A 20212-nucleotide genomic window follows, 5' to 3' on the forward strand; every position below is an offset into this window, starting at 1 on the left:
AAAATATTGTACTCAATTATTATACCATTTTTATTTTAGGCAATAAAAAATGTGTAGAAATGTGTCTTCTCTTGTTATATAAGTATCTACATAATATCCTCGAGTTTGCCTCTTGACCAGCAGAGCCTAAAACATTTGCTATGCAGCCCTTTACAGAAAGAGTTTGCCCATCCCGGAGCTACGTTGCGGGTCAAGTACACCAGGCTCTTTCCCGTCTCCAGGTGTCCACACTTTGCTTACACCTGGGAACCGCTTTCCCCTGAGCTCCTCAAGGCTGGCCCTCCCCGTGGTTACTCAAGTCTCAGAATATCACCTCCTCCGAGAAGTCACCCTAACCCATGTAACGTACCCTGCCAGCACATCGGTCACATCACCAGGTTTTACTTCCTTCAAACCACTGTCTGGTACTACCTCTTTAACTTGTTAAAGTTTTTAATACTAAAAATAATAATGGCAGCAAATACTCATAGCACTGCACACAATGGAAGCATTTTTCATACCAGGTTGAACCCTATAAAAGTGCCAATCTGTAAGTCAGAACGGTCAACAGTGAGTAACTTCATTGGGCTCAACCCAACATATCAACTTGTTAGCAGCTCACAACCACCTATGAGGTAGGTACCAGATGAGGAAATTGTGGCACAGAGAGGTAGAGTAACCTGCCCGAGGTCACACCGCTAGTAAGTGGCAGAACAAGGATTTGAACCCAAGCTCAACACTCCCACCCGAAGAATGTAAGTTCCAGGATGGCAGACGGTCTTGCCCATTGTCCCATCCCTCCCCTGTGCCCATCAAAGAGCCCGCCACGTAGCAAGCCCTTACAAATGCGCGATGCATGAATGAGTGAATGACTGTCCCTCGCCATCAGCGCCATCTGCCCGGACTCGCGGCCCGCTCCTCTTTCCTGAGGCAACCAGAGCATCAGTCCTCCGGCCGCGACGGAAGCGGGGAAGGAAGCTCTGGGCAGGCGGGTGCCCCAGGGGCTCACCTTGAAGTCGCGGCTGTGCTGCGGGGTGTACTCCAGGGTCCAGAGGGCCCGCACCAGGTGCGCCAGCTGCTCGGTGACCTCACCCTGGCCCTGCGCGCCGCGCCCCGCGGGCTGCTCGGGGTCAGGCGAGGGCTCGGGCCGCCCCGCCCGGTACTGGCCGAGCGCCAGGTACTCGGCGAAGAGCTCGGTGTTGCTGAGGCACTGAAGCGTGGCGTTCATGAAGCACGTGTTGCCGTGGTTCCGGAGCCCCGCCACCCCGGGCACCGGCTCCGCGGCGCAGGCGGGCGGCGCGGGCGAGGCGGGCGGCGGCGGGCACGGCGGCGGCGTGGGCGCGGCCGTGGGCCCGGGCGGGAAGCAGCTGCGGAGGCCGCCGCGGTCCGGGGCGGCGCCCTCGGAGCTAAGGTGCGAGAGCGTGGACAGCGTCTTGAGGACGCGGCTCATGAAGCTACCCACCGAGCGCGCCGACGAGGGCGAGGAGGGCGCGGCCGGCCCGGGGCCCCCAGCGCCGCCGCCGCCGCCGCCCCCGCGGCCGCTCCGGAACAGCCGCTTGCTGAAAGAGCGCTTCTCCTTCCCGCCCGCTGCCGCCGCCGGCGGTCCGGGCCCGGGCGCCGTTACCTTGGACATGGCGGTGGCCGCCGACGCTCATCACCGCGTCCGCCCGCCCGGCCCGCGTCCCCGCCACGGCCGCCGCCGCATCCCGCCGCGCCGCGCCTCACCGGGACTGGGGGCTCGACGCCCCACACACCTCAGAGCGCGGCGGAGCTAGCAAGCGAGCCGCGGCCGGCGGGGCGGGCGGGAGCGCGCGAGATCCGCCCAGCTGGGCCGCTCACGTGACTCGCCTCCCAGCGCCCCCGCCCCCCGCTGAAGCCGCCGCGGCCGCCATTTTGACTCCGGGAACGGAGCCACCTCCCCAGCCAGACGCGATGACTGGCGGCTCCGGGCGCGGTACTGCTCTGTGAAGCCCGAGGGAGGCCATGTCTAGTGTGGGCAAGGTCCAGGCGCCGCGGGGTAGCGCTGGACTAGCGCTGGGCTAGTACTGGGCTAGCGCTGGGCTAGCGCTGGGTGGTGGACGCCCCGGGGTGGGACTCCGTCTTGACTGATCTGATGGTGGAGGCCTTGGGAAAGTGCAGGAATCAGGACTCCCCCTTACCATACTCTGGAAGAGGTGATGGACATGGCCCTGACCGATCCTGGGCAAGCCGGCCCCGCCAGGCTCCCGAGGGACCCCGACGGTCGGCTTGCCCACTCGAACGCCATTGCAGAGCCTGGCACGTTTCGGCCAGGCTTGTCTTCCAGGCGGCACTTTGGGGTCGCGGTGAAACTATATTATCAGAATACCTTCCTTTTCAGACCCCCCTGAGCTCTACCATCATTCACTCATTCATTCAAGAGTTACTGTTAGTGCGAAGCACGGTCCTAGACGCTGGGAGTACGACGAAGTGTGAAACTAACAGGGTTACTGCGTGCTCTCTTGTTAGTGGATGCTGATAATAGCTGCCGTTACAAGCATTGTGCTAAGCATGCAATCTCTCCTTCAATCTTCCATTCAATTCCTTTGAGATTGGTAGACTCTTACCCATTTCAAACCCAAATATGTTTCAAAGCCCCTAGACTTGCCTTCTAAACAAAAGGTCACAGACCCACAAATATCAGGTGGTCCTATCAGCGAATGAAGAATTCTGGTGTTTCAATCATACTATTATTACTTTAAGTGACTTGACTTAGTGTTGCGGAGGATATAAGGAATGGCAGGGACTCTGGCAAATTGCAAATCAACATCCTTCTAAAGGGGGTGGCTGCCACTCAGCTCCAGCCAATTGTTCCCATGCAGAAATGAGGGCTCAGGGCTTCCCTGGTGGCGCAGTGGTTGAGAGTCTGCCTGCCAATGCGGGGGACACGGGCTCGAGCCCTGGTCTGGGAAGATCCCACATGCCGCGGAGCAACCGGGCCCGTTAGCCACAAATGCTGAGCCTGCGCGTCTGGAGCCTGTGCTCCGCAACAAGAGAGGCCGCGATAATGAGAGGCCCGCCCACCGCAATGAAGAGTGGCCCCCACTTGCCGCAACTAGAGAAAGCCCTCGCACAGAAACGAAGACCCAACGCAGCCATAAATAAATAAATAAATAAACCCAAAGTTAAAAAAAAAAAAAGTTGTGAAGAAATACCAGTGGCTTTAAAAAAAAAAAAAAAGAAAAGAAATGAGGGCTCAGATCATCTGATTCTTTAAGAGAAGGTAGAAATCCTATTTTTAAATGTTGGTTCAATTAAAAAAGAAAAAAATAGTGCAAAAAAACCCAAAAAAGTACATCTTTGTGCTGCCAAATCCACTGGTTTATGACCTCCTCTCTGTAGATTCTCTTCTTTGCTAACCCTCCGCCTGAGTCCTGGTTACTGCAGAACGGAGAAATCAGGGAAAGGAGAGCCTTTCCTCTTTTCAAAACATAAATCCCACCTTACACCGTATTTCAAAATAAATGGCTTTTGCCTCTGACCTCCCACCCCGTAGTAAGCAGGACCCTTATGCTGACACCCAGTGGATTCTTTGCACTAGTCCCCAAATCACCTTGCAGACGTGTTTAAATTTTTTCAAATATGAAATTGTGGCGGAGGAAGGGACAAAAAAAGGAAGAGCTTTTGGTGAAATTTCAAGCAGTATGACAACATTTTATCACAATATTCAGCCATTATGCGGAAAGTTTGTTTGCTTGCTTGCTTGTTTCTAGTATATGGGAAGGGTCTTGGGGCTGTGGTCTCTCTATGTAGATTTCAATCTAACTAGGGAGTTAGCCCCCAAGCTTTGCTTCCCTATGCTGCCTTTATTTATTTATTTATTTATTTTAGCACTTCTCCATCTTGGACTCATGTCCATAGCACCAATCACACTTGCTCAAAATCCGCAAAAGACTGTCAGCTCTTAAGGCAGAGACTAGCTCTCTTTTGCTGACCATAGATGCCCAGCAGTGACCATGGTTCTAATAAATGTTCAGTTGAATGAATAAACTGTTCTAGAAGGAAACTGAGCATAGCAACAGCTTTTCATCCCTCACGTCTTATGCCCTGAGCCTATCTCCAATTTCAGCCTCAGCTATAAACTGTGTAAGTCATTGCCGTGTGACGGCCACCCACCACACCCCCCACACCCCTGCCACTTCAAAAGCCTGCTGTTTCTTTGCTTTTCTGCTTGAGGGTTCTCCCTAACGCCAGGGAACTCACTAGGTGGTGTGGAATTAATAAGCCCCCTCCCCGAAGCAGGGGCAACCTTCAACCAGTGGGAAATACCAGCCGGTGGAAAAACGTCCCAGCCTCCCATCCTTTGGATGGACAGCTGTGGGGTGCATCCAACAGAGTTCTTCACAGAGTCTCCAGCAAGATTGAGCCCCAGTTGCCCTCCATAGTAACCAGTTCAATAATGTACCCTTTTCTGGATTTCTTTACTTCCCTGTCTCACTCTTCCTACTCCCTCAGTCCTGCTTCCGGGATCACCTCCCAAACAGACTATCTGCACCCAGGTCTTTGTCTCAGGCTCTGATCTAAGGGGAACCCAAACTGAGACATTGAGTCACTTTAATTAGAACTGGGGAATTCAAACCCAAGACCGATCTGGAATTGGTTGAGATGGGGTTTTCTTTTAGCTGCTGCAAACAATCCTTGGCCTTCTCCACCAATGCACCTTGTCCACGTGACTGTCCTGACAGCTGCTTTCCAGAACCTCATTCCTTCTTTACATGCATGCCTGGCAGGCAGTAGGTACTAACAAGAGTTCTTTTTTTTTTAATTTATAAAACTGAGAGTGGTCAAAGACCAGTGGAAATTTACCACCCTGCTCCTCTTCTTTATACTGGAGCCTTAGGCAAAATATGACCACATTGCCTGGGCCCTCCTTTCCATTTTCCTTGCTTGTCTGAGCCAGCCACTCAGAATCCCGTGGCTACCATGTGCTTTGAAGAAATTAGGGCACCTTAGCACCTCCTTAGCACCACCACACAGGGGGGGCAAGCTATGGTTCACCACACGCCTTGGAACATTGCCCCCTCCCCTAGCCCAGTACCACCTAGTTGTCACTCCCACCTTTTCCCACCAGCATGTAGCTGAAATCCAAAATGTAGTTGCTATAGTTCAGCAGTAATTGGAGGCTGGTTTCCTTGGTCACCAGAGTCCAGTAAAATACAGTTCTCTCTGATGTTACTCACGTGGGAGTGTCCTCCAATCACTGCTTCTAGGCCAGCATTATGGAATGTCTTGTTCTTCCCCCACACCCTCAGGCAATTTGATCCAGACCCATGGGCCTTTGCTCAAGATGTATTCTCTATCCCAAACACCTTTCCCTGGGCCTCTTCATTTACCCAAGCGCTCCCCATCCTTAGAGTCTTACCTGAGGTGTCACCTGCTCCAGGAGGTGTCCCTTCTGCAGGCTCTCTTGCCACCTCTCAGTCATGACACTAATTTTACCATATTGGAAGTCAGCTTACAATCTGTCACTTGCCCTAAGGTATAGACTTCAACCCAACAGAGGCTCCTCTTACCCATTATTGGATAATTAGTAAGGTAGCCATTGTATAGCATATTGATTATTTGGCAGCAGTATATCTAAACAACATCTGAACTCCTTAATGAGACATATGAACCCCCTTCCAAATCTGGCCCCTTTTACCATTCCACTCCAGGCTTATTGGTCCCCACAGGGGCCCAAAGCCATCCTATCCCAACTTGACCAGAACAGGCTTGGAAAAGAATTCCTAGTTGGAGCACTCAGATGGTCATTCTTTAAGACCCACCCCAAACAACATTCTATAGTAAATCTTCCACTCTCTATACCCACCCCTTACCCCCAAACTAAGGAAACACAAATTAGAAACAACAGTGCAGTGAGTAGTATCGTGATCTAAATTTGGTCCATCCCTGCAACTATCTCCTTAAGCTGACACCTTGGGCCAAAGGGTATGCAGATTTCATATTTTGACACCTATTGTGTCAAGCTCACCTCCAGAAAGGTTTTATCCTGTCAACAATGAATGGGGTGTGCACGTTACCCAAACCCTAGACAGTACTGAGTTTTTCAGTCTTTTTCACATTGGCAAATTCAATAAAAAAAAGATGGCGTATTAATGTACTTTTATCTGTAGGAGTGAAGTTGGACAACGTGTTCTGGTCTTCTACCATCCAACATCTAAACAGACTTCCTTTTTGAAGAGGATATCAAATTAGGCAGGACAATTCACACTCCATTATGAAAACTGAGCAGGGGATTGGGAGAAAGTATTTGCCTTCCCACCCCTGGAAGCTAGAGCCCAGGAAGATCACCTAAGAAAGACCAGTCAGATGCTCCCACCTGGACCTTGGCTCTGGATGTATAGATACAAGCTTAGTTGGAGATAATTAGTGAATCTAGTGGCTCTATATTCAGCAGAAGGTCCAGTGGTGGCGGTGCCAGTGATGGTGGCAGTGAGTGTCCAGCTGGCTGCTCTAGTGCCAAGTTCTTACTGGTGTCTGCCTACCTGCGTTTCTGTCCAAGCCTGTTTCTCCAGCTCTGTTTATTCTGCGAGCTAACCTAATAGGCTTCCTATACATTTCTTTATTGCTGAAACTAACCAGTGTCAGTTTCCGTTGTTTGCAATCAAGAAAATGACTAGTAATGCCTTTTAGTTAGCAATTTGTATTTTTGCTGCTGTGATTTACCTGTACACATCATTTGCCTATTTTTTCTTTGGTGTGTTCCTTTTATAAATATTGATCAATAAAAGTACTTTGTATATGAGTTATTCCTTGGTCTATGCAATTTCATTTGGTTATTTACCTTTCACCATATTTGCAGTATTTTTATATCAAATAGAGAATTTAAATTATTTTATATAGTCAGATTGATCAATTTTTTCTATAAAAATTTCTTTTTTTTTCTTTAACATGCTTAGGAACTCCAAGATCATAAGAATACTCATCTGGGCTTCCCTGGTGGCGCAGTGGTTAAGAATCTGCCTGCCAATTCAGGGGACACGGGTTCGAGCCCTGGTCCAGGAAGATCTCACATACTGCGGAGCAACTAAGCCTGTGAGCCACAACTACTGAGCCCACGTGCTACAACTACTGAAGCCTGCGCACCTAGAGCCTGTGCTCTGCAACAAGAGAAGCCACCACAATGAGAAGCCCGTGCACTGCAGCAAAGAGTAGCCCCCGCTCGCCACAACTAGAGAAAGCCCACGCGCAGCAACGAAGACCCAACTCAGCCAAAAATTAAATAAGTATATTTATATATATTAAAAAAAAGAATACTCATCTGTGTTTTCATTTAGTGCTGTTATGGTTTCTATTTTTTTTCTTTTTCTTACTGTTAATGTTGGTTCCATCTGGAATTTATTTTTGTGAAGGAAATGAGGTAAGGATCTTGCCTTTTTCCCCACTCACATGGCTAGCCAATTGTCCCAACACCTTTTTTTTTTCTAATCTAACCTTTTTCCACTGCTTCAAAATACCACTTTTTATCACATATTAAACTCCATGTACATTTAGGGTTTTTAAAAATTCTCTTCTTATTGATGTGTCTTTATATTCCATGATAATATAGATATAGAATATATTGAAATGTTTGGTAGGGCAATACCTCCTAGTATTTTATTGGCTGTTCACTTATTCTCTCAGATGAATTTAATTATTGGGGGGATTATTTATATAGATTACTTTAAGAAAAATTGACATGATCATAATATTTATCTTCTTACCTGAGAATAAAGTATATCTTTTAAAAATTAGACAACGGCTCTCCATGTCCCTCAGAGTACTACAGTTTCCTTCCATAGGTTTGTGTAACATTAATAAGTTTGTTACTGTTTTTTGCTATTATGAATGGGATATTTTTGTGCCATTATATTTTCTGTTGTTTATCTCTAGGACAAAATTATTTTTGTAACCAACCACCTTGATGTACTTTAGTTGTTTCTCATAATTTTCTGTTAATTCTCTTGGGTTTTTCAGGAATTAGTATCAATGCATGAAATAGTAACCTGGCCTCTTCCTTTAAAATATTTGTACCTCATTTTTTCCTTTCTCTTGTCTAATTACCCTTCTAGAACTCTGTTAAGTAATAGCAATGAGAGTGGGAAAGCCTGCATTGTTCCTGACATTATGCTTCACCATTAAGCATGGTGCTTACTTTTGGTTTGAGATATATATTATTTATTGCATTAAAGTAGTATCCATTTATTTCTACTTCAGAAAGTGTTATTATCAGAAATGGATCTTGAATCTTATCAAATGCCTCTGGGCACCAACAGAAATGAGCATATGCTTTTATATCCTTTGACCTGTATACCCATCACAAGTTCTTGGTAGCAAACAATATAAACTACTTTCAGCTAAGTTAAACAGAAAGGGAGTTTTTTAGAAGGATGGATATCAAACAGCTCACAGAACTGTCAGAAGAGCTTCAGAATCAGACTTGGGAAACCAAGGAAGACAGTACATAGTCAGGACCCTGCACCAGAAAATGCTGCCTTAAACATCTTACATGTCATTGTTGGCACCACTGGTGAAGCTAGACACACTGCTGCCACCAAAGCTGGCACCACCATTGAACACTGGCAGCCATACTTCTGGACCCTTGGTTCTGCTATACCAGATGTGAATAATCTTGAATAATTTCTGGTTGTCTTGAACTTTTGCTGTCACACCTTCAAAATTCTAAGCCCAAAGTGAAAGCATCCATTTGGTTGGGCTAAATCCTAGATCTGATTACTAGCTGCTGGGAATTAGGGAGAGGACCACATAGTGGGAGAAAGAGCTGCCTCCCATTCATCTTGAGATTCCCTCCAAAAGGAAGACTACTCAAAGCTGGGCAGCCAAACATGACAAATGTCCACTGCAACCTACTCATGTGATGTGTCTTGTTGATGGCATTAAATGTATTGCTTTATCTACTTCCTACCATTTCACATAGAATTTTAAATCTATTTTTATAAGAAAGCCAGCTTGCAGTCTGTGTGTGTGCACGCTATCCTGGTCAGATTTCAGCTTTACCAGATTTTTAAAAGCAAGGGCCACCCCTGGAGACATAAGGGACATTATGCTTTTTAAAAGCGTCCCTATTTTCCTCAGGCTCTGGAACAATTTAAATAATGTGTTTTCAAAGGTTGTAAGAATTCTCCCATTTACTCTCTGGATCTGGTAGGGCAGGGAGTTCTTTGAAATAGTTTGTAATTTCCATCCATTAATATTGGTCTGTCTAGATGAATGGATAAAGAAAATATGGTACATATATATAGTGGGGTACTATTCAGCCATTAAAAAGAACGAAATAATGCCATTTGCAGCAACATGGGTACAACTAGAGATTATCATACTAAGTGAAGTAAGTCAGAAAGAGAAAGACAAGTACCATATGATATCACTTACATGTGGAATCTAAAATATGACGCAAATGAACCTATCTATGGAACAGAAACAGAATCACGGACATAGAGAACAGACTTGTGGTTGCCAAGGGGGAGGGGGTTGGGAGAGGGATGGAGTGGAGGTTGGGATTAGCAGATGTAAGCTTTATATACAGAATGGATAAACAACAAGGTCCTGCTGTATAGCACAGGGAACTATTTTCCATGTCCCATGTCCCATGATAAACCATAACGGAAAAGAATATTTTAAAAAAGAATATATATATATATATATATATATATATATATATATATATATATATATATATATGACTGAATGACTTTGCTGTACAGCGGTAATTAACACAACATAGTAAATCAAATATACTTCAATAAAAATTTTTTTAATATTGGTCTGTCTAAACTTTCTTCTCTTGAATTAATTTCAGTCATGTTATTTTGCTAGAAAATCACACATGTTTTCCAATTTGCTAGCACAGTCTTACAAGGATTACCTTAAGATTCTATTTCCTTTTTTTGGCTCAGAACCATGGACGTGAGTTAAATATATTCTTCCATTTGTGACTCTCTTATCATTAGGAAGATACAATGATATCTTCGGCAAGATATGGCAACGGCCTCCCCTCTCCCCCAGTCCTTTCTTCTTTGCAAGGACATTCACTAAGCTCCAGGATTGTGGCCGACACTGTTGGTGCCCTACCCAGACGCATGGGATCCTTTACCCTTTCTGTGTGCCAGTCCTCCAGCTGTGTGCTTTGCTTTGAATCACTGCACCTGTGACTCTCTTCTGACAGCTGTCTTTGGGCTACTGGCACTGCCTCATCTGCACACGCAGAGAGTGGAAGTGCTGGGGGCTTGTGTCTCCTGGGGTGGCCCTTGGCCAGCGACGGTTGCGTGCGAGAGTATGGAAGCCAGCTTCTCCGCCTTCATCATCACAAATTTTGAGGCATAACTTACAGTCAAGAGCTCCCTGCAGGATTAGGATGAAAGTTCCCTTTCCAAGACCCTGCTCCAAATTCCATCTTTGCTTGACAGCTTCCTTTTCCATTATCTGCTCCCCTCACCCCTTATGAGTTTCTTGTAAGAGCTGTTCCTTAAAAACTTACACATGAGTTCTCATCTTGGGGTCTGGTTCTGGGGAATTGGTCTAAGGCAAAGATGATTTAACCTAGTCCCTGCCCTCAAAGACTGACATACCATCCAATGAATTACACTGTAACACCTGGACATTGCCGTAGAAATACAAATGAAATCCTGTGACAGTACAGAGAGGAAGTTAATAACTCAATTGGGAAGAGATAGTGAACACTGCATTTAGAAAGTGTTAGTCAATCTGGGTTTTTAAGGATGAATAGGAGTTGACCGGATAGGAAATATAGTATGGAGATGAGGTGTTACAGGCAGAGATAAAATGGCCAAAAACTTACAATTACAAATAACATGTGGTTCCTATGTTTTAGGAATTCAAAATGTAGTGAGTGAAGTTGGGAAGCCGAATGGCTCTCAGAGAAATTATAATGCAAGGGTTAAATAAGGGCTAGAATAAACAAGATGCTGTTCTTGCCTCAGAGAGTGAAGCTGGGTTTGGAAGAAAGAAAATAAGTTTTCTAGGCAAAGAAAGGAGTAAAGGAAATTTAAGAAGAGAAAATCACATATGTAATGACACAGGACATGAAAAGCCTTCATATGTCAAGGAAGCGCAAGTTCAGGGTAGCTATATAGACTCATACATACATTATAAGCAAAGTATGTTCCTGTCATTCATTTCCTTTTGAAAGGAAAAGTCTCAGTGTGGTGCTAGTATGTTTTGTAAACCTCTCCACCACTTGCTAATCTCTTTCTTTCTCTCCTTTTTAAACAAGTTCAGAGCCTTCAGCAGGCAGCAGTAATGGCATAGTTTGTAGTTCTTATTCCACATGCTCTTTGAGGACCTTGCTACTCCCCATCAAGCCCATCAAGAGTAGAATCTATATCCCCTCCCTTTTGAAACCTGGTGAGCTTCTGTGACTGCCTTGACTAATAGAATTCAGCAAAAGTGAACTATGTGACTTCTGAGGCCATATCATAAAAGGTATATACCTTCCATTTGTCTCTCTCTCAGAATGTTCACCCTCGGAACCCAGCCACCATGCTGTGAGGAAGCCCAAGCCACACTGAGAGGGTCACATGGAAAGGGATCAAGCCTGAAGCTCTGGGCCCTGGGCCCCGACTGAGCTCCAGTTGACAACCAGCACCAACTTGCCAGCCATGCAAGTGAGTAGTCTTGGAAGAGGGTCCCCCAGCCTTCAGTCAATCCACCCCAATGATGCCCATGGAGCAAGGACAAGCCTTCCCTGACAAGCCCTGCCCAGACTGCAGATTCACAGGCAAAATAAATTGTTGTGTAGTTTTAACCCATTAAGTTGTGGGGTAATTTGTTATGATTGGATAACTGAACAAGTATCTAGATAGATTTTAATTACATTGTTTTGTTTTCCTCTATTCATTTTTACATTCACCCTCTATTTATAGCAACACTGATTTTCTACTTGCTGCAATGATAAGAGGTTTTATTTTTAAATACATTTACCCCTTGAGTGTGGGCTAGACTTCATGACTTGCTTCCAAAGAACAAAGTGTGGGAAGGGGGAAGTAGTAAATTTGTGATGGAGCAGACACTACCTAAACCAAGTGATGATGAAGGCTGACATCACTCAGAGATAAGTCATGTTGATATCAAGTGATATCACTAACACTAACACTTCGTGTTAGTCAGGGTTCTACAGAGAAACAGATCCAGTAGGTAGGATGTGTGTGTGTGTGTGTGTGTGTGTGTGTGTGTGTGTGTGTGTGTGTGTGAGAGAGAGAGAGAGAGAGAATAAAAGAATAAAAAAGATATAAATCTACAAAAGAGAGATTAAGAAAGGAGAATACAGTCAATGAAAGATTGTGTAAATCAAAGTTCTATCAGAACAGAAGCCACTCTGTGTGTTTTGATTAGGAAGGGGAAATGTAGGGCTTAGCCCACCAATGTAAAGCTGGGGAATGCAGGGCAGGCAAGCCACTTTCACCAGTCTCACCCTGCAGCACCAAAGCGAGCGAATATCAGGAGCAACCTGGCAGCTCTGTGCATACCAAGGGCAGGGCCAGGTATAGGGTGAGACTAGTGAGGCAATCACCTTCGATACAGACTTTAAGAGGATACCAAAACACTCATGTGCTAGGGGGTCTCCAGAGAAACAGAACTAACAGAGTAGATATGTATATATGTATTACAGGACTTGCCTCACATGGTTGTGAAGGCTGAGAAGTCCTGCAATCTGCTGTCTGTGAGCCAGAGAACCAGGAAGGCTGGTGGTATAATTCATTCTGACTCCGAAGACCTGAGAATGGGGCCAATGGTGTAACTCCCAGTCTGAGTCTGAAGGCCCAAGAACCAGGGTGATGATGTCCAAGGGCAGGAGAAGATGAATGGCCCAGCTCAAGCAAAAAAATCAAATTTACCCTTCCTCCGCCTTTTTGTTCTATTCAGGTCCTCAATGGAGTGGGTGATGCCCAGCTGCACTTGTGAGGGTGGATCTTTTGTACTCAGTCTACTCATTCAAATGCTAATCTCCTCCAGAAACACCCTCACAGACACACCTAGAAATCATGTTTTACCAGCTATCTGGGCATCTCTTCGCCCAGTCAAGTTGACACTTAAAATTAACCATCACAACTCACTTATCAAAATAAAGAATATTTTAATACAATATTTTTAAAAAAGCAAACAATGCAAAAAAATCCATGGTGAAAAAAATGTCAGAATTTTAAAACAGAATTTTTTAATTAAAAAAAAATTTAATTAAAAAATTTTAAACAGTCTGATAGTGCATTTGCACGACCCTACCCTGCTCACCTCACCCTAATCCCAGCCCTGCTCAGTAGCTCTGGGAGAACCTATGGTCTTCCCAGCTAACAGTAGAATTAAAAGGAGTGATTTATAGTCGTTGACAGGAAGATACTGAGAACTTCAAGTTTACTGTCTGCTCACCCATCTGCCCACAATAGCTGCCAGAGAATAACAATTTCTCTTTTATCTTCTGAATTCTTTGTGGGTACCTCTCATTAGCAAATACTAAGAAAGGGATTCCTGGAAATGTACTTCTAGGCTTCTTCCCTGTGACACAGAGGGAACTATAAAAGAGAGGTAATGCTGTCAAGTTAATAACAGGTAATCCAACAGAGAGATGTCAAGACTGTTTCAAAAACTGGAAATCAGGTAAAGATATTACCAGAACTGAGAAATATGAATATCAAATAGTCGCAGAGAGGAAGAAAACAACAAGTAAACTAAGTTGTTGAATCTCTAAAAGCTCAGTGTTATGGGTTCAGTTGTATCCTGCCCCTCCCCTCAAATTCCTATGGTGAAGTCCTAACCCCAGTACTTCAGAATGTGACTGTATTTGGAGATAGGATCTTTAAAAAGGTAATTAAGTTAAAACGAGGTCATTAGGGTGGGCCCTAGTCCAATACAGCTGATATCCTTGTAAGAAGAGGAGATTAGGACAGAGACACACACACAAAGGGAAGACCATGTGAAGACACAGAGAGAAAACAGCCATCTACAAGCCAAGGAGAGAGGCCTCAGAAGAAAACAACACTGCCAACACCTTGATCTCAGACTTCCAGCCTCCAGAAATGTGAGAAAATAAAAGTCTGTTGTTCAAGCCATCCAATCTGTGGTAGTTTTTTATCCCAGCCCTAGCAAACTAATACAGTCAGGAATTAGAAGCATCAGATACAGTAAAAGATGGGGTAAAGCATGGGGCTTCGAATAGGGAGCTTGGTTGAAAGTCTATATATTTAGACGCTTAGGTACCCTCACTTATCACACACATCCAAGGCAAAGATGCTTCTAGCTCCAACATCCAACATGAAGTATATTCGACAAAGACATTAAACTAGAGAGTTTCCAACTTCGGAGAGTTTCCAAATTTAAAGGCCTAGTAAAGGACAGGCACGAGGAACTATTCTGAAAAGTAGGGAACCAAGTAAGAGACTACCACCTAAAGATCGCGAAACCATCCCTGACCCAAACCACTTTTGCCATTTGGTCCCAGACTGGTACAGAGGACCATCAGCAGGAAATTGGCATTCTTTTCTAGAGAAAAGGGGCTCTGAAAAAGGTCTGCACACAGTGACATTTGGGAGTCTGACACAAATGGCTGGATTCCTTCTGAACAATGAAGCCCTCTGAGTTGAAAAGTCACACCTAGTGAAGTAAGTCAGAAAGAGAAAAACAAATATCGTATATTAACGCATGTATGTGGAATCTAGAAAAATGGTACAGATGAACCTATTTGCAAAGCAGAAATAGAGACACAGGTGTAGAGAACAAATGTATGGACACCAAGGGGGGAAAGGGGGGGGTGGGATGAATTGGGAGATTGGGATTGACATATATACAATACTACGTATAAAATTGATAACTAATGAGAACCTGCTGTATAGCACAGGGAACTCTACTCAGTGCTCTGTGGTGACCTAAATGGGAAGGAAATCCAACAACAAGGGGATATATGTATACATATAGCTGATTCACTTCGCTGTACAGCAGAAACTAACACAACATTGTAAAGCAACTATACCCCAATTTAAAAAAAAAGAAAAGTCACACCTCATATCCACAGCTTTTTAATACTCACTGTTAAAGATAAACAGCTCAGGATCATCAGACATTTAAGTAAGACATTTTCATTCCTTTGGAGGAAATTGAGACAAAGCAGAGAGCTAAAGAAAAGTTTTTAAAAATTGTACTTAACATGTTCAAAGAGATAAGAAAAGATATTGCATCTATAAAACAATAACATGATTTTTAAAAAATAAGACTATAAATGACTTTTGGGAATTAAAGTTTTGATAGAAGAAATTTAAAATTGAACAAAAGAGTTGGAAGATAAAGTTGCAGAAATCTCCTAGAAAGTAGAATTGTAACCAAGCAAGACCCTATGGGGCCTTCCCGGGACAGACCCCTCCTCATATCCTGTACTTTAGCTCCTCTCTGAAGTACCTAGATAATAGTATCTGATGCACATTTCCAGAGTCGTTTTACAGATGCTAAAACCCCTACTAAATGGAAGATGTTAACTGCTTGATGACCATGAACACATAGCCTCCTGGAGTCTAAGGACTGATAATGTTAACCCCTGTGACACCACCCAGTTATCTCACCATCAGAGGATTGTGCACGAGCTGATCACAGACCCTGGGATGCCTCTCCTTCACCTGTCCTTTAAAATGCTTGCTGAAACCCTTTGGGGAGTTTGGGGTTTTGGGAGGCACGAGCTACCCATTCTCCTTGCATGGCCCTGCAATAAACCTTTCTCTGCTCCAAACTCTGACGTTTCGGTATTGTTTGGCCGCACTGTGAGTTGGGCACACAAACTTGCATTCGGTAACAGAATTAAAAAGAAAACAGATGGGAAAGAGTAAAGAAAAGATAATGAGAATTAATTCATTGAAGTTCAATACTCAACTGACAGTAATTCTACAAAGAGAGCAGTAATTTCCAGCAGGCAATAATAGAAGAAAATGTCCAGGACTGAAGAACATGAGCGTCTAGATTAAAAGTATACAGCACATTGTATTTGAAAAAGATCCCCACCAAGGCATGTAATTGGGAAATTTAGAATCCCAAGAGCAAAAATACCATAAAAACTTTCATAGTGAAAAAATAGGACACAGTCACAAAAAGAAAAAAAAAGAAAAAGAGAAAAAAAGTGGAAATCAGAATCTCATCAGACTTTCAAAAGCAAAATGAGAAGCTAAACACAATGAAGTAATGCCTTCAAAATAATGAGGGATTATTTCTAATCTATAATTCTATTCCCAGACAAACTATACTTGAATCAAGTGTGAGGATGGAACAAAGGTAATGCCTCAGAAAATATACTTCCCATGACTTTTTTGTCAGGGCTATTGGAAAATATAGTCAACAAAAATGAGGGGTTAAACCATTAAGACCGACAGAAAACCCAACACAAGGAGAGGCTAAAGAAAATTCCAGAATGCTAGTGAACAACCAGTTCAAAAGGAGTAAGATTACAGAAGACTCCAGGAAAGATGTGGAAAAAAGGGAAACTTGATGTGTCTGACTACATAAAAAAATTTTTTCAAGTGAAATTTTGCAATTCTGTTGGAGAGTTTAGAAAGAATTAGAGACAGTGACATAGAAAACTAAGCAAACAAAAACAAGAAGCCATAACTCCAAGGAAAACACAACAGATGGCCAAGGGAGGAAATTAGTCAGAGTACATGACACAGATCGGTATGGAGTAATATTTACATAAGTCAAATAACACGAAACACTGAATTAAATAAAAACTGTTCCTTAGCCGTATTGAGAGGTTGGGAAGGGTACATGGTGCTATGAAGGTGCTAAATCCTTTTCTGCACTGTGGCTGTCAGTGCTAGTTGCCCACCTAATATCTATTCTCCCCTTATGATTTAACAATAAAACTCTGATTTTTGTTTGGGGCGGCAATGAACCCAGTTTAAAAATTCCATTTTTACCGCCCCTGCACCTAGGAGTAGCTAGACAGAGTTCTAGTGCCTGACATCTCTGTAGAGATTTCTTGGAAAGTTTTTCTTTCCCAGTCAAGGTGCTAACCCTTCCACCTTGTCACTTGCTTCTTCCACCCTGGAAAGATATTCCAGACCAAGGGATGAAGAGGTCAGCTTGTGACCCTGAGATGCGAAGGACAGTGGAGCAAAAGAAAACAGGAGACTGGACCTTGACATCCTTGAGCAGCTGCATTAACTTCTAGCAGCTGGTAACGCAAGCAGAAAATGAAATTAAAAATGAAATCATTTATGACAATGCCAAAGCCCATCAAATATCTGGGAATAAATCTGACAAGAAACATAAGACCTCTACACTAAAAACTATGAAATATTGCTGAAAGAAATTAAGCAAACCCAAATAAGTGAAAGGATATACCATATTCATGGTTAGAAGACTCAGTATTGTCAAGACAATATTGTAATGCCAATTCTCATAAAATTGGCCTATAGATTCAATACATTCCCTATCAAAATCACAGCAAGCTTTTTTGGTAGAATCTGACAAGCTAATCCTAAACCTTATAAGAACATGCAAAAGACCTAGAATAACCAACATAATCTTGAAGAATGAGGACTTACACTACCAGAGATCAAGACTATATAATTAACTTATCTGTATTACTTTGTTGTTATCTGCTCTTATCATTTCCTTCCTTCTGCTTTCTTTGGGTTTTATTTTGCTGTTCTTGTTCTAGCTTCTTGAGATGGCAGCTTAGAGGGTCGATTTTCAAATATTCTTTAAAATTTGTTTAACTTTTTATTTTGAAATAATAATACAAGACTCACAAGGAGTTACAAAACTAGTACATAGAGTTCCTTGAACCCTTCAGCCAACTTCTACCTATGATGATGTCTTATATAACTGATGTGCAATATCAAAGCCAGGAAACTGACATTAGTACAACATTGTTGAATGACTACAATTATTTAGTTTTCACCAGTTTCAAATGTACTCATTTGTATATGTGAGAGGAGGGAATTCTGTGCAGTTTAGTCCCATGGATAGATTTATGCGACCACACTACAGTCAAGACACAGAATTGGTCTATCACCACAAGGCAACTCCCTCCTGCTGCCCCTCTATATTCCCACTCACCCTCTCTTATCCTCATCCCTGTCCCTTAGCAACCATCAATCTGTTCTCCATCTCCATAGTTTTGTCAATTTGAGAAGTTATATAAATGGAATCCTCTAGAGTATGACTTTTTGAAATTAGCTATTAGCACTTTACATAATGCCCTTGAGATCCATCCATGTTGTTACCTTTATCCACATTCATTCTTTTCATTGCTGAGTGCTATTCCACTGCATGAATGTATCAGTTTGTTTAACCATTCAGTTACTGAAGAACTTCTGAGTTATTCCCAGTTTTTGACTATTACAAATAAAGCTGCTATGAACATTCACATAAAGATATTCATCTGAACATAAGTTTTCATGTCTCTGGGGAAAATGCCCAAGGATGTGATATGATTGCTAAGTTTTATAGTAAGTGCGTCTTTCGTTTTTTGTTTTGTTTTGTTTTGGTTCGGTTTGGGTTTTTTTTCGGGTTTGGTCTTATAAGGAACGGCCAAACTGTTTTCCAGAGCACCAGTTTACATTCCCACCAGCAATGTATGAGAGATCCAGTCTCTCTGCATCCTTGCCAAGAAATATTCTTTTAAAATATGTGCATTCGAGTTATAAATTTCCATCTGAGCACTGCTTTAGTTGCGTTCTCTAGACTCATTGTTTAAGCCACTGTTAATCAGGGCTTCTAATACTTGGAGCAGAATGAAATCTTAATCAGTTGTGTCCTTTACAACTCCAGGGGGCCACCATTAACATCATGGTCTAGAGTTTTGTACAACAAAATTTGCAAGCTTCTATCAGGTATCTTGAATTCAGTTAGGGGGAACAAACCTAATTTAAATAGAGTGGTCATGAAAGACTTGGAAAGGTGACTTTTGAGAAAGGATCTGGAGGAGATCTTGAGCTAGGCAAAAATTAGGAAGAAGGGAGTTCCAGGCAGAGGGTAGCCCAAAAGCCTGTGTTGGGACTTCCCTGGTGGTCCAGTGGTTAAGACTCCATGCTCCCAATGCAGGGAGACCGGTTTTGATCCCTGGTCAGGGGACTAGATCCCGCATGCCACAACGAAGATCAGCACAGCCAAATAAATAAATAAATATTTTTTAAAAAACCAAAAAGCATTCCTGGGTTGTTTGAGAAACAGCGATGAGGCCAGTGCAGAGGTGAGTAAATGATGGGCAAGTAGTAGGATATGAGGTTAGTGTGGTAACTGGTTTAATGGCACTAAATCATGTAGGGCTCCAGGACCGACTGTATGGTAGGCCATAAAGCAGGCCTCAATAAATTTAAAAGGATTGAAATCATACATCATATGTTCTCCAACCACAACTGAGTGAAATTAGAAATCAGTAACAGAAAGAAATGTGGGAAATTCACAAATATGTGGAAATGAAACAAGATACTTCTAAATAACCAATGGTCAAACAAGAAACCACAAGGGAAATTAGAAAATGCTTTGACATGAGTGAAAATGAAGACACAACATCACAAAATTTATGGGATGTAGCTCAAGCAGTTCTTAGAAGGAAATTTATAGCCTTAAATACCTATATTAAAAAAGAAGAAAGATATCAAATCAATAACCTAACCTTCCACCCTAACACACAGAAAACGAAGAGCAAATTAAGTCATGGAGGGCCATATGGGATTTGGGTTCTATAACTCCTGAGTACCTTTTGTATCCTGTTAATTTTACATGTCAAGTTGACTGGGCTAAGGGATGCCCACATAGCTGGTAAAACGTTATTTCTGAGTGCTTCTGTGAAGGTTTCTGAGAGATTAGCATTTGAAACACTACCGAGTAAAGAAGATCATCCTCACTAGTGTAGGCAGGCATCATCTAATCTTTCCAAATAGAAGGAAAAGGAAGAGGAGGAGCAAATTTTCTCTCTCTCTTCTTGAGCTGGGATGTCCGTTTTCTCTGCCTTTTTGTTTGAGCTCTCATGCTATATTTTTACAGCCTACTTAGTGCCATTCTCTCACATTTTTGTGCCTTTTGTTGGTGATTTTGCTGTTTAAAATGGCCCTCAATTGTAGTGCTTATGTGCTGTCCAGTGTTCCCATGCACAAGAAGGCTGTGATGTGCCTTTCAGAGAAAATACGTGCATTAGATAAGCTTCGTTAGTGCATGAGTCATAATGCCATTGGTCATTCAATGCTGATGAACCAACAGTAAGGTATTTTTAAACCAA

General features: G+C 43.2%; 1 protein-coding gene across 3 annotated transcripts in view; it reads right to left on the reverse strand.

The window, feature by feature from the left end:
* The window catches only part of USP31 (ubiquitin specific peptidase 31), a 98482-nt gene extending 83484 nt beyond the window's left edge, over positions 1-14998 (reverse strand). For all 3 annotated transcript variants that reach the window (XM_082362384.1, XM_082362385.1, XM_082362383.1), the window contains exon 1: positions 989-14998. In XM_082362384.1, coding sequence (XP_082218510.1) covers positions 989-1612 — 624 coding nt within the window. In that variant the 5' untranslated portion in view covers positions 1613-14998. The remainder of the gene's footprint in view (positions 1-988) is intronic.
* Positions 14999-20212: the final 5214 nt, after the last annotated feature.

Source organism: Balaenoptera borealis (assembly GCF_965194805.1).
Source record: "Balaenoptera borealis genome assembly, chromosome: 16".
NCBI classification, from domain to species: Eukaryota; Metazoa; Chordata; class Mammalia; order Artiodactyla; family Balaenopteridae; genus Balaenoptera; species Balaenoptera borealis.